Here is a 26130-nt window from a genome sequence, read left to right on the forward strand (position 1 = left end):
ATGATCAAATCTATGCCATTCCGACATTTATACATACATATTGTATGACAGCTATGACATCGTATTTACACTCTGTGACACCCTGTGACACAGGACGCCAACATAAGAAACGGGTTTTTCGGCATTTATATGACCGATTGTCATAGAGTCTATTTGAGCCATTAGTCTAATTGAAGTTAAAAAATATTTCATTTCTCGAAGTGATAATGAAAAAAAATGTCTCTGAAATAAAGGTATTTTTTAATCAGATGAAATAAAATAGACCCACAATAAAATTTAGACGAATAGGATAAAATAGTACTAAAAAACTACTTTTTTTAGTATATTAGTCTATGGTCTTATTACTGGCAATAAATTTTTACGTGCACACGTTATTTTTTGTTTTTTTTTTACTATATAAACAGTAAACATGTGATATTGATATGTCAAGTCAAATCAAGTGTCACTTTTTAACCGGTGCTTAGTTGCGTTAACATCAATTAAAATGCTAAAATCAGGTCCCACTTTCGAAACCGATGGTCACAAATTGAAAGCATCTATTCAGTGTAATCCTAAAACAAAGCCGCAGCGATTTAGTCTTACGGTCGTAGAAAATCCGAAGATAGAAGTCTTGGAAAACCCTATACAGTCGGAGTCTGACAAAAAGAAGTACAAGTAAGTCAGCTCTCCATTTACAACCATGGAAACAACATTCACTTAATCATTTACCTATCTCCTCCCCCAAAAATCACGACTTTAGGATAATATTTTAAGAATTTTGTGGGGTCTTTTTACTGGTTCTCCGCCACCGCTCGCTGCCTTCTGTCAGTGAGCGCAGTGCTGCCAACCGAACTATAATTATAGTACATTTTCGTCTGCGTACTATTAAATAGTATAGTACGTCAAAAATAACACAATTTTGAAAAATGGAATTAATTGAATTCGCCGGTTGTGCGAATATTTCCCATTGCTTTTAAAAGTTGTCTATATTGTCGATGTTTAAAGTTCCGTTAAATATTCGTACTTCTATCACAGTAAATCGTAATAACGTGATGCGAGGGACGTAGTAAGTATAATCTGTATAATTAAGATCTCAGTGTGCGATATTAGTCTATGGACGTCAGTCATGCCAACCGTACTATAATTATAGAACAATACTATAATTTTAATTCTGCGAAAAATATAATATACTATAATTTTACGCCAAATATACCAAAATACTATAATTTTAAAGGATTCAAGACGAAAAATGTTCTATATATTTTTTAGAAATTCCTTTCTACTATAATCAGCATAGAAAAAGATGGCAACACTGATGGACGTAGTCTTGCGTTGTATACTCTAAAAAACTAACGTGATAGTTAATGACGGCGGCGGTGTTAGCATTTTTCGGTCGTAAGAGGTGTTTTAATAAAGCAGGGCATCGGAAATTTTCGAATTCTCTATTATGTTTATGTGACAAACAAAAAACTTACGTTTTCAACAAGTCCTATAATTTTTGCCGAAATACTATAATGTCTAGGACCGCATACTATAATTCGTTGACAAAAAGATAGCTGAATTACAAAATGGCGACTGACAGATAAAGACAACGGAGAACCAGTAAAAAGCAACATTTTGGGTACAATACCCAATCCCGTACAAGACCCTTTAAATCGATTTCTTTTTCTTTTCGTTATTTATTGATTACATATTATAGCATCTGTCGCTCAAATGAAATTTTGATGAGTGTATTATGTTTTGTACAAGTTAATGAGTACCGACCATTATTGAAAAACAAAAAATTAATTCCAAAACCCTGACCACCGCCATCTTTAGATTAATAAAGCCTGAGCATAACTTTTTGCACAAGCAACGAATGTCCACTTTTCAGCTGTCAAAATCAGATCCCAGATTGCTTGACATATTGATTCGCCCTTTCTCGTTTCAGATTGAATTATAAAAAATTCTCAAATCAAATATATTAATAAATTATAAATAATATACATTCATGTTATTCATCAGCTGTCAAAGTCAGACTAGTCCTTCACACAAAAACCGGTGGTAATATTGATTTTCAAAAAATATGTAACATTGATCTATGCATTACATTTGTAGAAGGTGTGTTAATGCTAGTGTATTATTTATCATGTAACTTATCTATTCAAATCATACTGTTCCCTGTGTGAACACGACAGACGCATCAGTATGAGCACTCTATAGAACAATGACATGCAATGACAGTTCATACATAGACAACAACGGCAGGGGCGGAAAAAGTTGGACCAGTCTTTGTGAATGTATCGGCTTTCTACTAGAGTCGGCAATGCCCTAACCCATCTTTATAGAGGATAATTTTTTCGTTATTTGTATTTAATTCTTTGTCCCATAATACCCTCGATGGATGTCACTTTGAACATATTGCAGTTGTCTTCAGACTAACAACACAAACAATAATATTAAATCATATTTGAATGTTGTGACGATTGAGACATTTGTCGCGTGACGTAGTCGACTTGTAACCTAAGGAGTGATTGGTTGATATTTTTAACTGGTCATATCCATTGTCGCATAATGCCAGTAGCGGGATAATCACGGTGGCAGTTATGTTTTGTTTAAATATATGACCACGCTCTATCTGTTTATTTGACTATATCTCTGACTGTAATGAAATAGTAACTTCAATTACTTCATTTTAGTAGCTCAAAACATTAAATTGCATTGCTGTGATTTGTATGATGCATTACAACATTATTCCTTAATTAGTATTGATGTTGAGATGACAATTATCCAGTTGTCATAGCGCTCAGATGGCATCGTCCAATCAGCAAAGTCCAGATGGTACGGCTAAATTGTTGTAGACTCAGTGCATTTAATTGAGATAATTTGGAATTGGTATCTGATTGCAGCATCCCAGAGCCGAAGTGCACTCTTCGAAAACTTCTGACCTATTGTATTCTTCCTTAAAGGGTAATCCAGCTGGAGAATGGACTGCGAGCATTGTTAATATCAGACGTGTCCTCGAAAAAACTGGCGAGTAGGGTAGAGGTGGCGACCACGTCTTCGGAGGATGATGATTCGCCGGAGTCGTGCACCAGAAACAACGGTGAGGACAACAGCAGCGAGAAGGTAGACACAAATGACGGAGACAACAGTGAAGAGATGGGTTTGCCGCGGACAGCTGTAGACACCAGTGAATCACAAAAGGTTAATTTGTATACGTTTATGAATACGGTAGAACACCAACTATAATGACAACTAGAGGTGATTCTATGCCAAAAGAGTTTGCCATAATATAGAGAAGGCATGTTCTGCAGCTTTTAGCCAAATCAATGATGCAATTCAAGGACTCAGACACCAATAGATCTTCAAAGGTACACCGCCTCATTCAGCAAGCACTTGCCTGTTATAAGGAAATTCGACTTACGACCTAGGTGGTGGAACGGAACTCCGTCATAAGCCGAGAACTCACTGTAATGTGAAGTTCTCTGCAAATGAATCTGCAATGCAAAGTCACTTGTAGCTAATTTAATCATTGAATCAGAGGTTCCTTTTTTTGTTTCAATTTTATACATTGAGGCTCCAGAAGCTTTCTATCAATATGTTTGGTTACCTCCATATTTGAAACCCATAGCATCATTTTATTTAGATTGTGAATGATTTCAGAGTTAAGGGTTACGTTGGAAGAGATTCGTCGGTATTTTTTTGATCTGTGTTAATTTATTAATGCTATGCATGGAACATTGTTGTGGTAAGCCATCGTGCAATTAATTGAAACGGTCCTCATTTCTAAATGAAATAGTCATGAAACACAAAAATTGCTAAGCACATACATTTCATCACGCCAACAATTGAAACAGCAAACCACATATTATTGATTGCGCAATTTTTTTCATTTGTTTTGGTTATTATCAGAAAAAACTTTTATCTACAGTGACATTATAATATTAAAATCATGATTATAAAAAATGTCAATCGAAACCACAGAGTCACGCAGGATATCAAAACAATGTTGTTTATTTGCGCTAACCTCACATTATCCAAAATAAGTGGTTGATTTTTTCAAATATGGCAATGTCAAATCGCAAATATTTACAAAATAACCTTATTTTTAATGCTATAGTAATTCAGGCGTCATCGATTTATCAATCTATGTATCAATGCGTGGTTTTTTTGTTGTCCCACTTTCTTCTTTGTGAATCTAACAGTCGCTATTCCTCATGACCTCATGAGTTGAAGTTGAATTTTGATTCATCGGTAGTTTACTTAGAATAATTTACTAATATTGTTGGTATTTCAGGCTGCCTGCGCTCTAAGTGTGAACGTTGGAAGCTCAAGTGACCCCCTGCACATCCAAGGGATGGCGCACTTTGTCGAACACATGCTCTTCATGGGAAGCAAGAAGTACCCCAAAGAAAATGACTTTGATTCCTTTATTCAGGTTTGTATATTGAATAAACATAATTCGGGACACTGCAGAAACATGGCTATTAGAAAAAATATTGGTGACAGGTGAGACTCGAACCCGCATCCATCAAATTTCACGAAATCTAATCATAATTATTGACCAATAACTCTTAAGCCATGATAATGTTTAAATTCACAGAATAAAGGTGGCCGTGACAATGCGTCAACCGCCTCTGAGGCGACCACATTCTACTTTGACATCGAGGAGACCGTCCTGGACGAGGCTATGGATAAGTTCGCCCAGTTCTTCGTGTCACCGTTGATGAAACAGGAAGCAATGCAGAGAGAAAGGGAATCTATTGAGTCAGGTAAATTATCTGCCTATTCATCTTATACTTTTCATTTTCTTCTATCAGATTAAGTATCACGTCTGGTTAAAAGGTCAAGAGATTTATTTTGCTTACACGTTTCAGAATTCAAGATGGCCCATGAGGTGGACATCAGCCGTAGAAACCAACTGCTACGCCAGTTGCTGCCTGAGAGTCACCCGGGCCGCTCCTTCATGTGGGGCGACTCCAGGAGTCTGTCCGCTCCCAAGGGACCCTCAGACCCTGATCTGTACCAGGCTGCTCATCAGTTCAAAGACAGGCATTACAGCGCTCACAGGATGACTGTTGCCGTCCAGGTATGCATCGTACATAAGGACTCATAGTATGCACCTAATAGGTTGAGCAAGTGGCTAACATCCATTTCTCGTAAAAACAAAAGTTTGTTAATATAACCTCCATTCTGTGGATGTCTATAATATGATCCTCTTAGGTTTGAACATGGTGATATATTAGAGACCTCAGACCCCGATCTGTACCAGGCCGCTCATGAGTTCAAAAACAGGCATTACAGTGCTCACAGGATGACTGTTGCTGTCCAGGTATACATTGTATATGATGTTATTATCATAGGGAAACATAAGGACTCATAGTATGCACCTAATAGGTTGAGCAAGTGGCTAACATCCATTTCTCGTAATAACAGAAGTCTGTTAATATAACCTCCATTCTGTGAAGTCCATATAATCTTTTTTCATCCAGCTGGGGTTCGATTCTTGATGACGTCACATTATATTTATGTGATTTTCTCAATGCCTGGATATTTGTTTCACTTCTATTACTACACTACTGTCATGGCCTGTGGTAGTGCTGAAAAGAATATATATATTTATATATATGACAGTAGCGAAGGGTGGAGGTACGCTGTTAAGATCCGACATAAATAGTGCACATTAAACTTTGACAGTCAAACGTAGTTGTTTTCATTGAGCTAAGACTGCAATGTGTACACAGTGTTTGTTAGTTTTTAAAATTCAATTAAACCCTACCGAATCCCAGCCATAGTAGATAATAGTCAAAATATATTCATTTATCTATAAAATATATAAAAGTATGCCTTTAAACTACATTGATTAATGAATTTAAAAAAACTAACCGACACCATTTATGTATCTAATGTAAATTCTATCTAACTATAATATAGAATACATTAGATACTATCTAATGTATTCTTAATTCAACAAAAACAAATAAATATGACTGAAAGTGTGTACACTATTTTTGTCGGATTGCTCATAGCGTCATTACGTTTGAGTTTCCACTAGAGGTGGGAAAACTGGTCGATTTTGAAGACTAAGTATACTTACTACCAGTATAAAAAAAATACTGGTACTGTTCGGTTATCAGGAATACAGCGGCAAACACATTTTCAAAATAGCCGATAAACTGGATTATTTGTTGGGTTAAACTAACCAAACCTAACCTAACCCAAACTAACAAATAATCCAGTATATCGGGTATTTTCAAAATGTGTTTTCTGCTGTATTCCTGATAACCGAACAGTACCAAAATACTTAGTATCAAAACTTGTTCCAAAATTCTTACTAGTATTTGGTATACTATATAGAGCGTTTGGCTTGCGTATGCAACATAAGTCTCATACTAAACTGGAACTAAAACTTAACTTCACATTAATAATTAGTATTTAAAATATCGGCTTCAATAGAATCGCTAAAAATACACTGAGCTGGGCTTTTCGAAATGTTCCATTTATTATAAAATTTTAAACACATTTTAAATTTATGAGTTATTTTTATGTTATGTTATAATATTCTTGTTAACATAAAATGGATAACAATGATTTTTTTTTATTGTAAACTGCGTCACCTCACCACATTTTGGAGGGAATAATATGCTGCTACAGAAAATTTATGACCTATTGTTGATACATAAGATGTCATTCGCATGCATAGACTAATAAATTAAAATATAATTGTATTCGAGTGCTATCTCGCTCGCGCGCATTTAATGTCATGTCAATAGTATTGAAAGTCTACCAACTAGCCAGCGAAACTCGCGATAATTATCACAAGTTTTTTAGAACAAGTTTATTGGGCCACGCGTACTGAGTATGGGTAGTTTCATCCGATACTTGAGTACGCAAATTGGTGACAGTATTTCCAACTCACCTCTAGTTTTCACACAAAAAGTGAAAAAAATTAAATAAATTTAATAACAATATTAACAACAACAGTATCGAAACTCTAACGATAAAAATTATGTTAATGATTATATTATTTTTGTTGCTGAGAAAAAAAATATTTATTTATATTTCGGTTTTTTATGAATTATTTTGATTTCTATTTATTAATAAAGCAATAATATTATCGACGCTATATATTCGAAAATTAATATAATAATATCGATTATTTAATTTGATATTTTTTGTATCATCCATTAAAGAAACATAAATAAAATTTATTATTTTACCGCGTTTTTATTAGCTCGTATTCTCGTTTGTCCGGTGCAGATTTTTTCTTGTTTGTCCAAGATTTGTATTAGACGATTGAATATTTTTAACTAACTTCCCGACTAGCTAGACATTTGAAACTTTTAGAATATATCAGAACATGACGACAATGCCTAATCTTTTAATACTTTTGGCCATCTTTAAGCAGAATTGAATTAATTTTCAGTTAATTCTGTTTTGTATGTTTTGGAAAAAATTCGTTAATAGTAATATTTACTACTCACTATTATTGGTTGCTAAGTGGGTCCTACCAACTAAATTATTATTATATACATGCGTTACTATGGAAATCAATATGAAATGTCAAAATGACATTTCATTATTCTATAATATTTATTCAGTAAAAGAAATTAAATACTCAGCAATGGGTGAATGGATAAAAGTATAATATCTAGATTATTCTTAACCGTAGGATGTGATCTGATCATGAAAAAATTTCATTGCTAAACAGATAAAATTGACATATCATTGTGAAAGTCAAGACTGTCACCCAGTGGCGAAGGGTGACTTTTTGAAAGAGGTAGGCTGTGGGAGGAACCATGCTTGTCAGATATATTTGCGGGAAATAAGAAGATGACCCAATATTACTACTGATGGATAGGTACGCTAAAACGAAGAAATTTCAAAAGCTTAATTAGTTTGTTATAATTAGTTCATAAAAATAAGCAATTAGTTTGAATTACTTATGTATTTTCCTAAACATTTATAAACGTAACATACGCTCAAAATATATTACCTATCATCTATGAAAATATCCGTTGTTGTATATGTATTATGTTCCATAACAATTTAAAATTTAACCCGTAAAACTAGACATTTTAAAATACATCTATATTTAAAACATAGACTTAGGTAGGTACAATATCAGATATCTTAATTGTCTAATGAGTGAACTAATAAATAAATAAAAATCACGAGATAAATTATTTTATATTTTTAACAACAATCAATACATATTTATGTGATTGAATCCCAAGAAATTATTTTTTAAATTATCTTCTTATTAATTATTTTGAATAAATGCGCTCTCGCGACGCAAGCGCTAACGAAACAGCTTGTACATTTGTATGCGGGACGCCAGACATTTTGAAATAATGAGAAAAAACTTCATATTGAAAAACCCGTCGATTCACGCGAAAATAATCCTATACAATATGTGAAGCGAAACGCGGTGTGTTTAAACTTTCGAGAGATGCTATAGATGGTCGTTATTGAAATATGGGAAAAGATCGTAAAATTATGACAATTATACGATGGATGTCTTTGGGCATATTGAATATATTATTATTTGTGATTATATAAAATACGTCAACATGAAAATAAAAATTATTTTTCTTACGAAGGTAGGCTTTAAATAATCGCCTAGTATGGAGTCTTCGCCACTGCTGTCACCGATAAAACGTACAAAGTGTAAACTATTTTTTTAAATTTAGGCGAGATTACCATTGGAAACTCTGGAAAAGTATGTAGTCAGCACGTTTGGTCTGATACCTTCCAACAATCTGGACGGCGACGATTTCTCACAGTATGCCTTCAAGCCGGAAACCATCACGCCAGATTTTCACTCTATCTATTACATCAAACCGGTTGAACAGGTTAATGAGGTGAGTCTTAAAATTTAATATTGATTTACCAGTCTTATGAATAATATCAATTTTATCTGGGAAATATTTACCCATACCCATGAAGGTAATCTGAAACTCGTACGGTTCATTTGTTTCCGCAGGAAAAAAACAAAGGGCAGAATACTTTTTGAACAGCTCTCCTACTTTGCTTTTATTCACAGGTGGTGTTAAACTGGGAAATGAAGTCACTCCAGAAGCATTACCAGGATGCTCCACAGAAGTATATCTCTTGGATTATAGGACATGATGGAACTGGAAGTCTTTCATCGTACCTGAGAAAAAAGTTTGTCAATTCATTTTGCTACTAATAGTGAAATTATTGCGAGTATAAGATTTTTCTGTTTCTAGACTTTGTAAATATTTAAAATTAACAATGTTCTTAATTCCCGCGATGAATGCTGAACGAACCCCAACCCACGGCTGTCACTATGATGGTAGTCCGCCGTGTTGTAATTCTATGCTTCGCTTTTAATATGTACGTGATATTAATGGTTTTGTTTACATGTTTCTCACCATTCCTTGTTGATAAATAGCTTATATGGATTTGTGACTCTCGGTTTAAGGTTACCACTGTTTTTTATCATTAGTTTCATGCTGGAAGATTTTATTCATTGGAATGTTTTCTTTTTCGAGTGCAAGCAAAATTAAAGTTTTTAAATCATATTCCTGAAATCACAATCAGACATGAAATAATTGACACCCAGCATCTTTACTTTGCGAAACCTCACTGATAAAAATTGGAGGAGACTTTCAAATAGGGATTTTTCACTCCGCAAGACTAAATAAAAAGCTCCAGAATATTTGTGTATTCTTTTGAATTATATAAATATTCTTATAATATAGGTATAAAATTATATGTGACAGTTCGCAGCGAATTAGATTGTCACATATTACAAAATAATCTCAATTCAATTGAAATTTGGTCCATAAAAAATAAACTCGAATTTAATACTGACAAGTGTCTTTATTAGCTTTTTGAAATGAAGATCTCCAATTATATTCAACTATAATATGTCAAATAGATTACTGAAGCGTCAATCAGAAATTGAAGATCTTGGCATATTGTTTGACCCATGTTTATCATTTCGCGCACAATCACTTCTACAGCATAGCGTGCGAGCAAGCTTCTGGGATTCTTCATAAGACAAGCCAAGCCATTCAAGAATCCAAATGGTACACTCTGTGTCATAGTACAGAGTATTCTTGAATATGGGTCCATTATCTGGAGTCATTATGAGGTTTCCTATAAGCTTGTTTTAGAGTGTGTCCAGAACAAATTTCTTCAACGTCTTTATTTTAATATATATATTATATATAAATATTTTCCTTTTGACAGTTTCTCATACGAGTATTTTCCGACTAATTTCTTCAAGGCATGCTCGCCTTTGATTCTCTTGAAGCTCATAGGTCACTCTTAAAGCATTTTTCCCTGTTCTCATGTGGTATAGTTTCCAATCCTGATATTCTGGAAATTTTGAATTTTCATGCACCGGTCAATTACATGCGTGGTCGCAGCCCATGACTTATTTTCGGTGAAAGGTGTTTCCTCGTGTCAGGCTTACCAGGCACCAATAGCGAGGGTTGTGCAGCTGGTTAATGCACTCTCTAGAGATGTAGACATTTTTAGCGATGCAATATGTATTTTGTTTTTAAAATTCTATTTTATTGTTTAATTTGTATATTTCTTGAATTATTATTGTTGTAAAAGATAGTAAAACCAACTCAATTAATACATTGTATATGTTTTTGCAGTGTATGGGCCCTGGAAGTCTCAGCTGGCAATTCTGAATCATATATTTACCCCACGTCGCTAATGCACTATTTCTCCATCAACATGCGACTCACACAGGGTGGCCTCGACAACATCGACAAGGTACGCGAGGCCAATATTATACTGACCTCACTTAAGTGGAATTAGGGATTACAATACCGAATGGAAATATCGATATGGGTATTTCAATATCTCTAATAGAATATAGGTACTTTACTGAAAGTGCCGGAAGCCATTACATTTACTAACAGTGTTTCTGTGAATTTTGATGGCCTCTTTTACTAACCGTGAAAAATATCCTTTACTCTGGACCAATATTTTGGCCTCAAAGTCAAATTTGTGGCCTGTGTACGAGTGACATTGAAGAAAAAAGGAAGAAGGAACTCAAAAATCTGTCACAATAACAAACAACCATGAAAGTCTCTAAACAGTATATTCCCAGAGGATGTAGTGTACAACCTGTGTTCTCCTGTCACATGGATACGTAAGCTGGGGAAATATTAAAGGACTTTTGCTCACGATTTATTAAGCTGAACATGAGTTTATGCCGTTTATGGCAACTATTTTTTAATACTAAAAATGTCGTAAAATCACCATCTCGTATTGTAATTAAAAAAATATTTTATGTTCTTTTGCAGGTGATCAATGCAGTTTTCGGATATATTAAAATGATAAAGGAAAAATTGCCCATCGACGGAGAAAGAATCTTTAAGGAAATTCAGGTATTCAATTCATAAACACTAAAAACAGTCAATGTCTGCTCCTTAGTTGAAGGATATGGAAACCACGTGGTGCTTCCGAGAATTTCTGTTTCTCGCCATTCCTTATGCATCTTCCCAGGTAATGCCAACGTCCAGTAGCGTCACAGTATACGCCCTGTGGATGATATTCAGATGATCAGAGGTCTCTGACAAAAATGTTTTATCAAATATTTTATCACGTTTCTTTTAAGAGGATTCTTTTATAAAACCTTAACACTGCGTAAAATGTTTTATAAAACATAAGTTTAAAAAATGGATATATAATATATGGAAAATATAATTATGTTGGCTTCTATGTTATGTTTTTGGTCTTTCATTTCTATTTTTGAAATCTGTATAACTATTATTATATTTTCATATTATTTTTTCGTCTTCTACAATTAACAACTTTAATGGTTAATTTGTTGCTATCTTCCATTTTGAAACAATCTGTCACGACAGTGGCACTCTTTGTCAAAGACTAATCTTTGATAAAAGGTATTGTCGGGCTAGTAGTACCTTTTGTAAAAGATTTTCAATAAAAATACTTATTTAAGATTTGTCAAAGATCTTTGATAGTCTAATACCGGCCTAACGACAGTGTGAAATCGCCATTACGTTTCGTTTATTTGATTGCTTCTAGCCACTGGCAGGTGAGTATACTCACCAGTGGTGGCCACTCATAGGTCGCAGCTGTTGCAGTATGTATGTATGCTTTAAAAGAATTCGCAGTCGATTTTTGCTAACTTGGTGATTTACGCGATCATTGTTAGAGTTGTTTTCATTAATTGTTTTCAGACCATAGAAGACATAAACTTCAAGTTCCAGGATGAGAGTGAACCCTTGGATAATGTGAGCTTGCTCTCGGATGTCATGCATTACTATCCCCCAAAGCACTACCTAACGGGAGGCTCACTCATCTACAATTACAACCCAGAGGTACCTACTCACTAATTAATTATTCGTATATCACTAAATATTATTACGTTAACGGCCTTTCATAGAAATAGGCCATTGAATGCCATTTATTACCGTGCTACCTTACGCCAGAACTGTTTATTAGCATATATAAACTATTCGAGTGTCCATGCAATTATGTGCGAGTCTGTATAGTCGGGTGCCGCCGTGTTCAATTATGCCCCATTCAATTCACAATGTTTGATTATGCTCGTATATTTCGATCAAGTATTCCTTATACAAAAATAGAATATTTTTCAGTCTATGGTCACTTTTTGACAAGTTTGGTGTCTATGAGACTGCAGATGTCAAATAAAAACGATACACGGCGTCAATTTCGCATTTTGTCGCTAGATACCCCCAGTAGTAATATAGTAAATGAAACATGATAAAATCGCTATTAGGTACATAGTTATTATTTCTTGCATTTATTGATTTATATGACATAGCCGAATAAATATTATAATCATTACAATATAGAGGAAATCTTTTCAGAAGTACATGTTTACAAATCACTTTGCATTGCACAATCATTTGAAGAGAACTTCACACTTGTCATCATTGCAGATAATACATTGGATACGGTATAAATAAATACGATTTCAATTTGACATTTCATGCATATTGACCTTCAGATATAATAATAAAATTATATAAACAATGCGACAGACTTCAAATCAGAACGCGAGCCGCCATTTTGTTTTCGGCGCTGCTAATAGAAGAAATAATGAAGTTGTTTCAAAATTCTTATTCCCGACGTATGACTCCTTCTATCCAGAGTCCAAATTCTTTGATTGGGATGCCATATCATGTTAATTAAAATTAAGCAGTGACATGTCCCAGAATCATGGAAACCTCACGATTCTTGCAGCCTATTCTATAGAAGAAAAAATAATAAACTTATAGTTTAATTTGAAAATTGAATCGCCTTTAAAATTCCTAACATGGAATGCGTATAAGAGTTCTTCCATCTAATTCATTAATTATAGCAATTTTGTTGCTTTTTCTCGATACTATGAAATTGTGAGCTAAGAGATCTTTTGAAACCATAATACGCTTTAATGTACCTCTTCAGTGAAGCTATTTCATGGCTCTGATATGAGTATATCAGAGTATATGAGACATCCAAGCATTTCTCCTAGTAATATTCAATACATGATCAGCCATCCGGATCAGTGGATATGTACTACATTAGTATGAGCCAGCTAATTACATTTTCACATAATTTAAACATTCCACATAATATTATGCATGATCAATGAAATACATTTTTTCATGTGCAGCTGATCAATTACGTGTTGGACGCGATGACTCCGGAGACGGTGAACATCATGATCACTTCGCAGAGCCACAAGGTACCCATCCAATATGATCAGACCGAAGAGTGGTTCGGCACTGAATACAAGAAGACAGGTACATATTAATGACGTGTCACTTATATTACATATTGGTAAAAACGCTGCCGAAAATCTATTTATATTATACTGGTTGATGCTCATTGACTGTGGGAAGAAATTTTGGGCACGGTTGCGATAAGCAAAATTTTACAGTCAATGGTCGATTTGAAAAACAAAATTAACATATGAAATCACTTTACATGCAGTCCTCGACTTTCGTACATAATTGGTTTAAATTGTTTGTTTAAATCCAAGTGTCACCGCTTGTAAACAATTTTCTGCGTATGATAATCACATCATATATCTCGCACTCGAATTCGAGTCATAATGCCGTCCCACTCGTAAATTGAACATAGCACTGACGTCTGCAACGTCTAATTCACACAGCAGTTTAATTTGTTTATTCGAAGTGAATGGATGCATTTATTATGCCATTCAAGAAGTTTATAATGATCAGAAGTAGATGAAGGTGACTCTGGTTATCATATCATGACTGAAAGTGAAATAGCAGATGAACACTTATTGCTAGAAATGCGAAAAGTACGGCATTTATCAATAAATTTCAGATATTTTATGCTATATAATAAATACAATTAAATAATTAAATAAATACAACTAAATACTATTAAATACAAACAGTTTTTTAAATCTTTAGGACGTAATTGGTTTTTTATTTAGCACTAAACTCAAAGAACTTGAAGAAAAATAAACGAAGAAGTTTTTATTTATTGAACTTTGAATCTCCCTATCTCGCTTTTAATAATATATTTTTTTCTTTTCTGTCTTAAATCATATTAGAGCATCCTTTTTTTATTTATGTTCAAAAAATCAAATGATTTAAACGTATACTTTTTGAGTTATCAATGTGTGATTGTTAGAAGTCAATTTTGTATTCTATGTATATACAAAAATAAAGTCGGTCACCAATGGGTAAACGGACACTCCCTCACCTACATTTTAGTCCGTTATATCGAGGTTCTACTGTATTATTTCGACAGCTGTCTTTAGTTTCATAATTCTACCATTAAGTATCATGGTGCTATCACTAAGTTATCGTTTTGCTGATACATAAAATGTCTAAAATATGTCTTTGAATTAATATCCATAGCAATACCTATGGAATCCATAACCAGATGGAAAGAAATACAACCATTGCCAGAATTCCATCTGCCGGAGCCCAACATCTACATCACGGACAACTTTGACCTGATCCCTATGCCTGAAAAATCGGAGATAACTGCCAAGCCCACTTCTGGTGCTTCTGCTGGAGAGCAAAACACTGGTGAGTTGCAGTCCCCTGAAGATGCCCCCACGCTGTTGAGAAACGATGAGTTGATGGAGCTTTGGTTCAAGCCAGACTACAAATTCAGACGCCAGACTACCATTATTCTCATTCTCCTCGAAACACCACTAGTGAAAGAGTCGGCCCAATGGTATGTTTTATATAGAAGTTTATAAAATTATCAAAATTTTTGCATTTAACACCCTATATATGGGTCTTCACCTTCTCTAGCGATTTGACCCACTTTGAGAATAGCGTTTCCACCTCCACACAAGGTTTAAGGGTGATCGTGATGGCTCTGCAAATGAATTTGAAAACTTCAATCTAACACGTGTGATTGATGTAAGTATCTATATTGTGTAATTAAATTCAACTTAAATTTGACCTTTCACACATCTCATGGCCCGGTCAAAGCAGACATTTGTGTATAAAATTTAGCTATAATTACCTGTGGAAAGATATTCCGTCGTCAATTATATATTGGTCATCCAAAACCAATACATTGACCATTATTTTTAAGATACCATTTTGTTTTCGGGGCTGCCAATAAAAGAAGAAAATAATAACAATACAATACTTAACAATACAATACTAAAAATCCTACCACATGTACCAATACAAAATCAAATTGCCTTCAAAATAATTATTAAATTAACCAGTGACCCGGAATCATAGTATTATCATAGTCTACTGCAGGGTTTTCCAAACTTTTTCTGCAATGGAACACTTCGCAAACCCGGAAATTTTAACGGAACACTCAGTTTATTTTGTAGGTTATTTATTAGCGCAGCTAACCGTTCTACCAATTTTGGCAACTGTCGTTAAACTGACAGGACTTGTCAGCCGGTCAGTTAAAAACAATATACCCCATCTTTTTTATGCACACGGTATGAGAAAAGATGGTCCTCAGTCTGTACCTAGATCATGGCCCCCACATCCCGAAGCGGGCCCCCAGGCTATTTCCCATCTATATCCCAGGTCCCTATATCCCAGCTATATCCCGGGCCAGGATCTTTGGCGGACCCCCTACTTATCGCTAAGGTTAAAGGCAATGTGACGATCACATTGCATATTCCAAATGGTGTTCGAGATAAAATTAAGGGTATTTTTAGCAATTTTTTGTATTTTTAATACACCCACTTTTATGTTGATATGCACATGTCAAATATCGACAATAATCAAAAATTGTAAGTGTGGCAAAACCACATATTATTAATTGTTAGTATGCTTGAAGTGAAACAGAGCGCCGCAGGTGACATTTTTTTACTATTAGTGCATGTTTGTGATGTCTGTTTATCTCACTTGGCTGGTCGATCTTTCATGCCGGGCCCCCCGTTAGCCCAGGCCCCCAGGCTAGAGGCCTGTCAGCCCCCGCCCTTGTGGGAGCCATGACCTATCTAGATACTTGACATCATAAACATCAGTGGAGATTGATCATCACTCGTCTTTGAATATGAAGTAGGTTCTTTAATTATTTTAGTTTTACTTTTTTTCAAAACCTTTCCAAATGGTCGCGGAACACTTATTCAGGTTCGGCGGAACACTGCTATTCCGCGGAACATACTTTGGGAATAATAGAAATGTATTATGTATAAGGAATGTTTTCTTGTTGCACTTGCAGGGTGTGTCTGCTAGACATGTGGATCGCTGTGCTTCAACTGGTTTTGAACGAAAAACTCTATGCTGCGAAGATGGCCGGACTTACGAATAGCATCAGCTTCGCGAATAAGGGGGTCGAACTGAAAATCACGGGTTACAATCAGAAACTGCCTGTAACTATAAAAATCAATATTATTGTTATTGCAAACTGGATTTGTTTGATTATTTACATTAACATTATCAATTAATCTGTTAATTAATCAATTAATGGTACGATTGACCAAAATCCGTCCCGACCCCTTGAACATGCTTAGTCTATACTCAGCGGTTCTCAAACTTTTTAAAATTTCCTGCGTGGCGGTCCCTTTAAAAAATGTTCGATGGCTCGCGGACCCCTTTAATAAAAAAAGAAAATCTATTATATTGCAAAGAAATTGGGGGCGCCAAATACTTTGCATAAGGGTACCACATACTACATAATATATAACACATACCACATACATACCTACGACGCGGCACTGCTTATAGGCTGTTTTGAATAAAACATTCCTTTACAAACAATTATGTATTCAGAAAATATTACATGTTATGTAGTCATTAAATTTAAAAAAACAATTATCAAGGGATGGATGCGTCTGCTTTGAATGAACCAGTTCTTCTATGTTTGGCTTTGTTTTGGCCAGTGCAACTCTCATGTCATTTGTTGCTTATAATCTATTTCGAGATTTTGTCTTGATAGTAAGTAATGTAGAAAAAGCCGTCTCACACTCATAGGTGGTTGCGAATGGAATCAGCACTCTTAGAGCCATCTTTGCAACATTAGGATAGGACTATGCCACTTCAATCCAAAAATAACTACAATACGTTTCACGGATAACATGTTCTGAACCCCCATCATTTATCAAATCAATAAACTGTTCCTGAATTAAATTGTCCTCCGAAGGCAGATTACTAATGGAGAGTACAAATGGGTTATTGATAAAACGATGGTATTTTTCAAATTCTCGTATGTCAGAAAAATAGTAAGAAATTTTGCTAAGAATGAATACATGCTTTTTCATCACCTCAAGGATATCGCCATCGACTTCAAGCTCATTTTCATCAATATATGTGTTCAGCTGTGGAAATGGGGCAAAATTCTTCCTCTGTAACTTTACAATCCATATTTCGAGCTTCATTTTGAAAGCTGTCAATTTTTCGTGACAATGGAGCACTGCGATATCTTTTCCTTGCAGCGCCAGGTTGATAGAATTCACAGATAAAAATGTAAATAGTATAAATATGCGTTCGTTTTTCGCAGTCCTACCGAAACCGCTTTGCGGTCCCCCAGGGGACCGCAGACCCTTGTCTGAGAACCGCTGGTCTATACGGTAGTATTATTTTAGATTTTTTCTCATAAATTGGTTGACCTACACAAACCAAATTTTACTTTATTTATTTAAAATTCTCACCCTTTTGGGACATAATGTCAAAATATACCTATAGAGGCATTAGCCGCCCGGTTACCAGATTGCTAGTATAAAGTGAGGACTTTGAAAAGAAAAGGTCAGCCGAGAAGAGACCGCGGGTTTGCCATTTTTATTATCAACCCATAACATAAATTTGTGTTTAAACAAAATGTAATCGAATAATCTTTGTAACCAGGCGGCAATGTCTTCGTCGCCCATTCAATTGCAATTTACCATATGTAATATTATACCTTAATGTAACTTACTTGTTTTAAAGAATAAAATTTTCTCCGCGTGCTGAATGCAGTTATTGAATACTTCGAACTCACCCTCTCTTAGAAATCTCACTCGATCGTCTGCTGTGTTTTAAGAAGTTAACCTAAGGTCATTTATAGTAGGTATATGAGTTGCCTACAGTCATAACTCACATATTCCAAAAATTGAGTTTTTGAGATAATCGCAAAAAACCACCAGAGCACTGTTTTTTGTTATTAGATGAAAAGTGTTCCCTCTCCCTTGAATATTAATGAGTGATCTGGCCTATAACGTCGTGGGTTCCAAGTTCGAATCCTGGATCTGGCAAGTACCTACACATATTGTTTTTCAATTTGTGTATGTCAGAGTATGGATCTATCAGGTTGAGCAAGTGGCTAACATCCATTTCTTGTAAAAAAAAAAACAAAACCTGTTAATGCAAACCTCCACTCTGTGGAGGCCCACGATCTTATTAGGATCAGTCATGGTCAAAAAAAGTCGATTTACATTATTTTTTTAAAATATATATATAATAACTGCTGACACACAGCACACTATGAGAAATAGAGCTCCCTGATTGGTTAGAAAGGCTTTGGTGACAAAGCTTACATTATTCATTGACAAATGTGAGGTACGACACCTTTAACCTTTAACCTAGTAACTTTAAAGTGACTTGTTACACAACTGTATTTCTTTATATAGATTAATTAATGCCTTTAGAATCACTTGGTATATTTAACTAAAAAATGACAAAATTGCAAATGTGAGTTATGACTCTAAGCCAGTGCTTCTTAAACTTTGGCCCCCGTAATCAGGAAAAAAATCCAAGGCTCCCAAAAATTTTAGTCTTTAGTGACCTACCGAGTACTTTCTTTACCATTCATTATTATTATAGGTACATCTTTATTAGAACATTTCATTTACTTGCTTGTAAAGCAAAATTTAACTTCAAATTTACCACAGCTATAGCCTATAAAAACAATTTAATGAGGAGTGCGATTGGATATTTTTCCATAAAAAATCAATATCCGTAATGATGAAAATGCTGTTTCGCATAGGTATGTTGTCGCAAAAGGAATTATGATTAACAATGCTGCTTTTGCGACTGCGATGAATATCTTTGCTGTCGCCTTATCTAAAATTCTGCAAGACTTCGTTCATTAAATTCGACTTCAAGGGAATTATCTGATCTAATATCGACCAATTCTTCTTGAGCTTTCCACGTAATAAGGATTTAGCAAATGGTATTCTTATTCAATTGTACCTTTAGTTTTCATTCAAGTTTGGGAAATATTTGTTGAAATACTGAAATATTTCGCGGCTCTCTAGCAGGAGCTCCAGAGCCCCCTAGGGGGCCGCGCACCCTAGTTTGAGAAGTACTGCTCTAGGTGACTCATACATATCTGGGATGTTTTCAAATTATATTATGTTCCATTCAATTTTCATCAAGTACCCTCAGCTGATACTATTAACATGTATATTTCTTATCTTACAGATTTTGGTTGATGTTATCATGAAGACAATGAAAGAATATAAAAACTTCATTTCGCCCGTCATGTTTTCAGCCATCAAAGATGTCGAAATGAAGAAATATCACAACAGTGTCATCGAAATTACATCTCTTGCCAGGTTGGTGACCTCGTCTCCTATTCCTTATTTGATCATATCCACTCCTCGGTTAGAGCATATCGATGGTTTAGTGCAGGGGTAGCCAAACCGTGGCGCATGCTCCAGCCAAACGTGGCGCCTTGGATGATTACAAAGTGGCGCATTGCATCTTTGCGCCCACTTATTCTTTTGAAGTTGGCGCCATAACTGAATCCATCTTCATATTTTCAACACCTGAGTGCTCTCAGTTCAAGTCATACAGCCTTCTTACTCATCAGTTCGTCCCATTTTTTGACAGTTTACAATTTTGTAGGAATAAAATGAAATTACAACTGTTCATCTCTCAGTTAAAAAATGAGGATTTGAGTCAATTTCCACACTTGAAAGACCAGAGTGAATGTGCTGCGGATAATAGCAATTTGATGAAATATATTGAAAAAATCAAGATATTGCAAGGGTCATTTGAAAGTCGTTTTCATGATTTTGCTAAAGAATAAAACTGCATGATCGCATTTATAAACCCATTTTCACTTAGTGAACAAAATGTAATGCAGATGCCTAGTAACATGCAAATGGAACTGATTGATTTTAAAACAAGTTCATTATTGAAAATGAAATTTTTCCATATCAAAATGCTGCTGACATAAATAATTTCTGGCATTCATTGCTCTGTGAACATTTCCCAGAGCTAAGAAAATTTGCAAAAAGTTATGTATCTCACTTTGGATCGGCATACAGATGTGAATAAGAATTTAAATCCATGAAATTGATTAAAAGCAAAACAAGGTCGCGAATAACTGATTCAACTTTGAAGATTGGTCGCATGGTATGCAACAGGTTGGCCACCCCTGGTTTAGTGCAAAGATACTGTATGTTCAGTGTAGTATGTTTTGAGATAATTGAAGTTTAAAATTTGAGATGTATGAGAAATGGACATATTACATTCAGTGTACATAATATAAATATTACATTGATTGCCATTTGCATTTTTCACGCGCATTTCTGCACACAGGCTGTGATGTATACATTTGTTATAGCTTTCTTATTTGGACGGTAATCCATCGAAAATCTTCAACGCGGTTTGAGATTGTATGCATACGGCTCTAATGCCGGTGCTCCATTGCCGAGCCAAAAGTCCGAGGACAATAAATCGTCCGATTTGTCTATGCTCTGCTACTGATCAACGAATGAATAAAAAAAGTCGAGCTGTCAAAAGTTGCGATTATCGTAATGTCTTCCAATAATCTTAAAATTTTGTGTTATTTATATGTAGACTTGCATAAAATAATATAACAGTGAAAACAACACAAATTTTACGTTTACTTTTATGGATTTCATGAATACAAATAAAAAAAATAATTGATAAATCTCTCATTTTCTAATGTTTAAATTAACAAATTAATCAATAAAAATGTTTAAAAGATTTTTTTTCGGTCCGAATGATTGCGTATTAATGTCAAATCGAATTTACGTTGTGATTGACGAACGAATACTGGCAACTCGGAGAGTAAAATATATCAAACATGTTTGATATTCAACGAGCCTGGTCTGCGGATTTAAAAGTCCGCAGATCTGGGGTGCTCCACGCGGAAAAAAGTCCGAAGACCGTAAATCGTCTGACTTGCGTGCCAATGGAGCACAGGCATTAGATGATAATTCTAATATGTAGTTAACAATCATCAAGGTCGGTATTGGTAAGTCAAGATCTGGTGTTTGATTTTATGTTTATGGTGGAAAATAAAGATTCGCACAAATATGTGGAACCAACACAGGATTTAATTGTGTAAGCTCCTTCTGGTCAGCTAGATTTCACAGGTTTCTTTATTAAATACTTTGTAGTGGGCACATAAAATAGCTCCACAAGCACAGGGTTTAGAACCCCTGGTGTAGAGAATTTAAAATACAGAAAGTGTTCTGAGGAGTAAGGCCTGTTTTTCCTTGCCCCAAACAGATTGACAGGATGAATTAACATACTCAATTATTTTCTAATACAAGTCACTCTCAGGGTCCAGTGTTATCTCTCTGAAATGTAACAAAGCATGGGGGTCATTTCCCATTTTCAAAAGTCTGAGAATTTTATGAAGCTTTTTTTAGTTACAAAATTGACCGATATATGAGTTTTTATATATTAAACGATTGTGTTTATCCTAGTTACAAAAATAAATTAATTCACTTCTTTTACTAATACATTATAATGTTGATTATTTTTATCAAATCAGAATCAGTGACATGCTCTTTCACTCAATATCTACACACGTGTTATTCCAGAGACGTGGGGTATGCTTTGACATTGGAAAACTATTACATGGCTCACCACAAATTGCACGCACTAAAAGACATCAAATACGAAGACCTGGAGGCGTTCGGAGACAACTTCTTGCAAAGACTGCGCGCTCAGATCCTCATCCAGGGAAATCTGCTCAAGGACGACGCTATCGCCATCTCTAGCACCGTGATAAACAACCTCAAATGGAAGCCTATAACTGAAGCGGAACGGCCAAAGGTTTCTATGTTACTATTTTTCCTTTTTTAATTGTCTGCGATCCAATAGTGGCTTTAAAAGGTTTTGAAATAGGGTACTTTATGACGGTCAGGTCATAAAACCTAAGTATAACAAAGCGCGTCGATTTCCCTCAAATATTGAATACGCATTATAGTTTATTTCATATTTTTCCACACTCAGGATCAGGAGTCTGTTATACCACACCCAGTAGGGCAGCGATTTCCAAACTGGGAGGCGCGAAAAGTTTAACACAATGTAGCCACAGGTTTGCAGTTTGCAAATGCATAGTTTATAAAACGGCCGCTAGTTATAAACTACATAAAAAAAACAGTCCTATAAAAGGTTGTTTGCAAACCTGTCTGAAAATATGGAGACTAATTTTATAATACCTCACATCTATACTATTGTGAAGCGCGCTGGCTATCTCAAAAAATGAAAAAATGAAATTAAAGGGTCAAATCACTCAAATCATAATGTTGAAATTTGAGGCAAATTTGTTTAGAAACGATAATTTTGTTGTTAAACTTATCCATTTGGTTGAAATAAATCAATGCAAGAACCACTAATGCATTCACTGATTATTTAAAAAGACAAAGTGAAGGCATTCATAAAAAATTGGAGCTTTGGAAATCAAAATTACAAAAAAATAAGTTCACAATATTTCCACTTTAAAATGATTTCTGCGCCAGATATATTGAAGCAAACAAAAATCTATTTACTGAGTTCTTGGTTAGATTGCTAATGCTTTTTTCTCATTATTTTATTAATAGTAAAAAAAAGTCGCTGCTTTGTGTCAGAGCTATTAAATATTTCAAATATGTGGTTGTACGTTGCAATTTGATGTGATAACTATATGATGATTGATATACTTAAATGATAACTCCCGTGTATAATTTAGGAAACACTACATTAGAGCACCACACTGCCCTTAACCTCAGCGATAGGTAGGTGGGCCCGCTAATCTACATACTATCTCGACACCCACGGTCGTCGCGCGGCTTAAGCGTTGGACTATCACGCCGTGGGTCCTAGGTTCGAATCCTGGGTCTGGCAAGTACACATATTGTTTTTCAATTTGTGTGAGTCAGAGTATGGACCTAATAGGTTGAGCAAGTGGCTGACATCCATTTCTCGTAAAAAAAAATAATCTGTTAATACATTGCCTCTACTCTGTGGAGGCCCATATGATCCTATTAGGATTGGACATGGTCGAAAAAAAAAAAAATACTATCTCTCCGAATTCCTTAAATGGTCAATTGTAAAGAAGTTGCAGCAATGGCGGTACACTTTTCTCGTATTTTTTGTTGAATTAAGTGCAAATCATTCAAAAGTCATGACAAGCTCCTTACAATTATTTTATGACTGCTTTCAGTTGAGAATATATCGGCTATCACCCGGAAAAAAATACTGCCGCGTGAACTCATTCAACACTCATGATTCCAATAGTATTGTTGCAAATTATTACCAGTCTGGCTTGCAAACAATTAAGGAGTCCAGCATACTTAGCATTGTCACGGTAAGTCTTGTACAATTGCATCTCATTATGCAATTATTGAGGTGTCTATTTTCATAAACCGTTAATTCATCAATCCGTTGGTCACGGATGCCATAAAATTAGTTGGCGAGCCTGCCGCAGAGCAGCCTGCGGCGTATTATCATACAACAATTAATAAACAATTTCAAAACTGGTCAAAAGCATATTATGAAAAAAATGTTTAATTAAAATAATTGTTCAAAAATGATAAACATAAATTGTTACATCTCAGTCTACCCCTCTTCCATTCGTTCATTACTGATTTCAGTAGTGTTCACAGTTTGAACGCCCTCCCCCCTTCCCTGTCCCAATCATCAAAAATTATCACATGTAACCCCATGTGATATAAACGGATAATCACATAATTAATGGTTAAATATACGGTACTGTTCGGTTATACCGGAGGCAGCGGAAAACGCATTTTGAAAATAGCCGATAAACTGGATTATTTGTTAGGTTAACCTAACCAAACCTAACCTAACCTAACCTAACCTAACCCAACCTAACCGAACCTAAACTAACCCAAACTAACAAATAATCCAGTTTATCGACTATTTTCAAAATGCGTTTTCCGCTGCCTCCGGTATAACCGAACAGTACCAAATATACTTAATATGTATTTTTTGTCTAGGCCAGCGGTTCCCAACCTATGGTACGTGTACCAACTATTATATAGTATATAACAACTATTGTATTTTTCCTATAATTCATAATTTTAATATTTAAAATTTGTTTAAAAATTAAACTTATAACTTGATAACAATGTATTATAATCTTAAGCAACACTTTCATAACTATTATTTTCAATAATAAATAGAAAGTTTCGGTAATAAAAATATTTTTAAATACAATTTCATTATTATTATTATATTTAAAACAAAAATTTCGCCTGCGACGTTGCTCTAAATTTGTAAAAATGAAAGTGTGAATTGTCTCGTTTTCATCAGAAGAATTTTTACATTTTCCGTGTTTAATTAATTTTATATACATATATTTTCTATTAATATCGGTAATTTTTGGAAAAAAATTGCCTGCGGCGGATTTCATTTTTTTTTATACAAATAAATAAATTTAATTGTATGTACTTTTTTTTTTTAATAAAAATTAGTTTTTAAATGTCCTGGTTTTGAATTTCTACGAGAAATGAGCTTCGGCACCTTTTATTAAAAAAAAAAAAACATTGTGATATGTTAAGTTCAAATGTCTCATTTTTATCAGAAAAAATAAAACCTTTGATATTTTTTTTAAGCTTAAATAAATTGAGTTCTGGGAAATATAGTCACCCTATAAAATTTATAATGCAAATAGAATAACAAATTTCTCGAAATACAATCATTTTTACGAAGTGGTACAATTAAGCGTGATGTACTACCAAGTGGTACGCAAGCCAAAAAAGGTTGGGAAACGCTGGTCTAGGCTATTTAATAGTGGAGTAATAAAGTATTATTGCAATATTTTTTACATATATATATATTTTTTATTTTTTTTATTTCGTCTTTGTTCTGGCAGAACACACTAACTGGAGAATACTAGTTTTGAGTAATTTGACTTTGAAGTTGTTAAAATGTTTGAAATGGTCTATCATGTGAGTTTATTAAGTAATCGTAAAAAGGATGACTTCAAAATTTCTTAAGAAGGTTTCCAGACGGTAAAGTTTGAAATAAGGAACATTTTGATAACTAACTCAATATGTAATTTTTCTGAATTAGTGTCTTCTGCCAGAACAGTAACGATTTGTTAAGGAAACAAACAGTTTCATATTGATTACAAAAATTTAAAATATAATAATGAAAAGTTATTGCAACCAGCAAAGTTTCCATAATATATTATACATTATATAACACCTACAATGGAATAGTGGCAGTGTTAACCTGTTGTTTTTGTGTGCTAATGTGTTTGTGCTTTCGTGGTGCAGTGCGTAAGGCGCTGACCTTTCATCCGAGAGTTCCAGGTTCAATCGCCAAATAGGTCACAATATATTTATGTGATTTTCTCAAAGCCTGGGTGTTTGTGATTGTTCCTCTTCTACTACTAACTACACTACTGTTTCACCAACTGTCATTGGGCCTCTTGGCCTATTGTAGTGTTAAAAAGAATAAATATATTTAATAAAATATAAATATATATTGATTCAGGGTTAATCTAGAGGGCCTACAAACTTTTCAGACGGGAGAGTCTTGAATATTTTAT

The 26130-nt window shown here is 34.6% G+C and overlaps 1 protein-coding gene across 1 annotated transcript in view; it reads left to right on the forward strand.

Moving 5' to 3' along the window:
• Positions 1–391: 391 nt before the first annotated feature.
• LOC147069639 (nardilysin-like) overlaps positions 392–26130 on the forward strand; it is a 33523-nt gene continuing 7784 nt past the window's right edge. The window contains exons 1-16 of the mRNA XM_085950382.1: positions 392–654; positions 2928–3165; positions 4259–4399; positions 4565–4733; positions 4839–5050; positions 8655–8825; positions 9008–9129; positions 10599–10719; positions 11256–11339; positions 12156–12296; positions 13598–13727; positions 14820–15144; positions 16615–16765; positions 19791–19924; positions 22172–22406; positions 23779–23922. Of these exons, the coding sequence (XP_085806508.1) occupies positions 485–654; positions 2928–3165; positions 4259–4399; positions 4565–4733; positions 4839–5050; positions 8655–8825; positions 9008–9129; positions 10599–10719; positions 11256–11339; positions 12156–12296; positions 13598–13727; positions 14820–15144; positions 16615–16765; positions 19791–19924; positions 22172–22406; positions 23779–23922 (2688 nt within the window). The 5' untranslated portion in view covers positions 392–484. The remainder of the gene's footprint in view (positions 655–2927; positions 3166–4258; positions 4400–4564; positions 4734–4838; positions 5051–8654; positions 8826–9007; positions 9130–10598; positions 10720–11255; positions 11340–12155; positions 12297–13597; positions 13728–14819; positions 15145–16614; positions 16766–19790; positions 19925–22171; positions 22407–23778; positions 23923–26130) is intronic.

Source organism: Rhyacophila brunnea, unplaced genomic scaffold (genome assembly GCF_057557595.1).
Source record: "Rhyacophila brunnea isolate RB1 unplaced genomic scaffold, BYU_Rbru_1.0 scaffold_23, whole genome shotgun sequence".
In the NCBI taxonomy this organism is placed as follows: domain Eukaryota; kingdom Metazoa; phylum Arthropoda; class Insecta; order Trichoptera; family Rhyacophilidae; genus Rhyacophila; species Rhyacophila brunnea.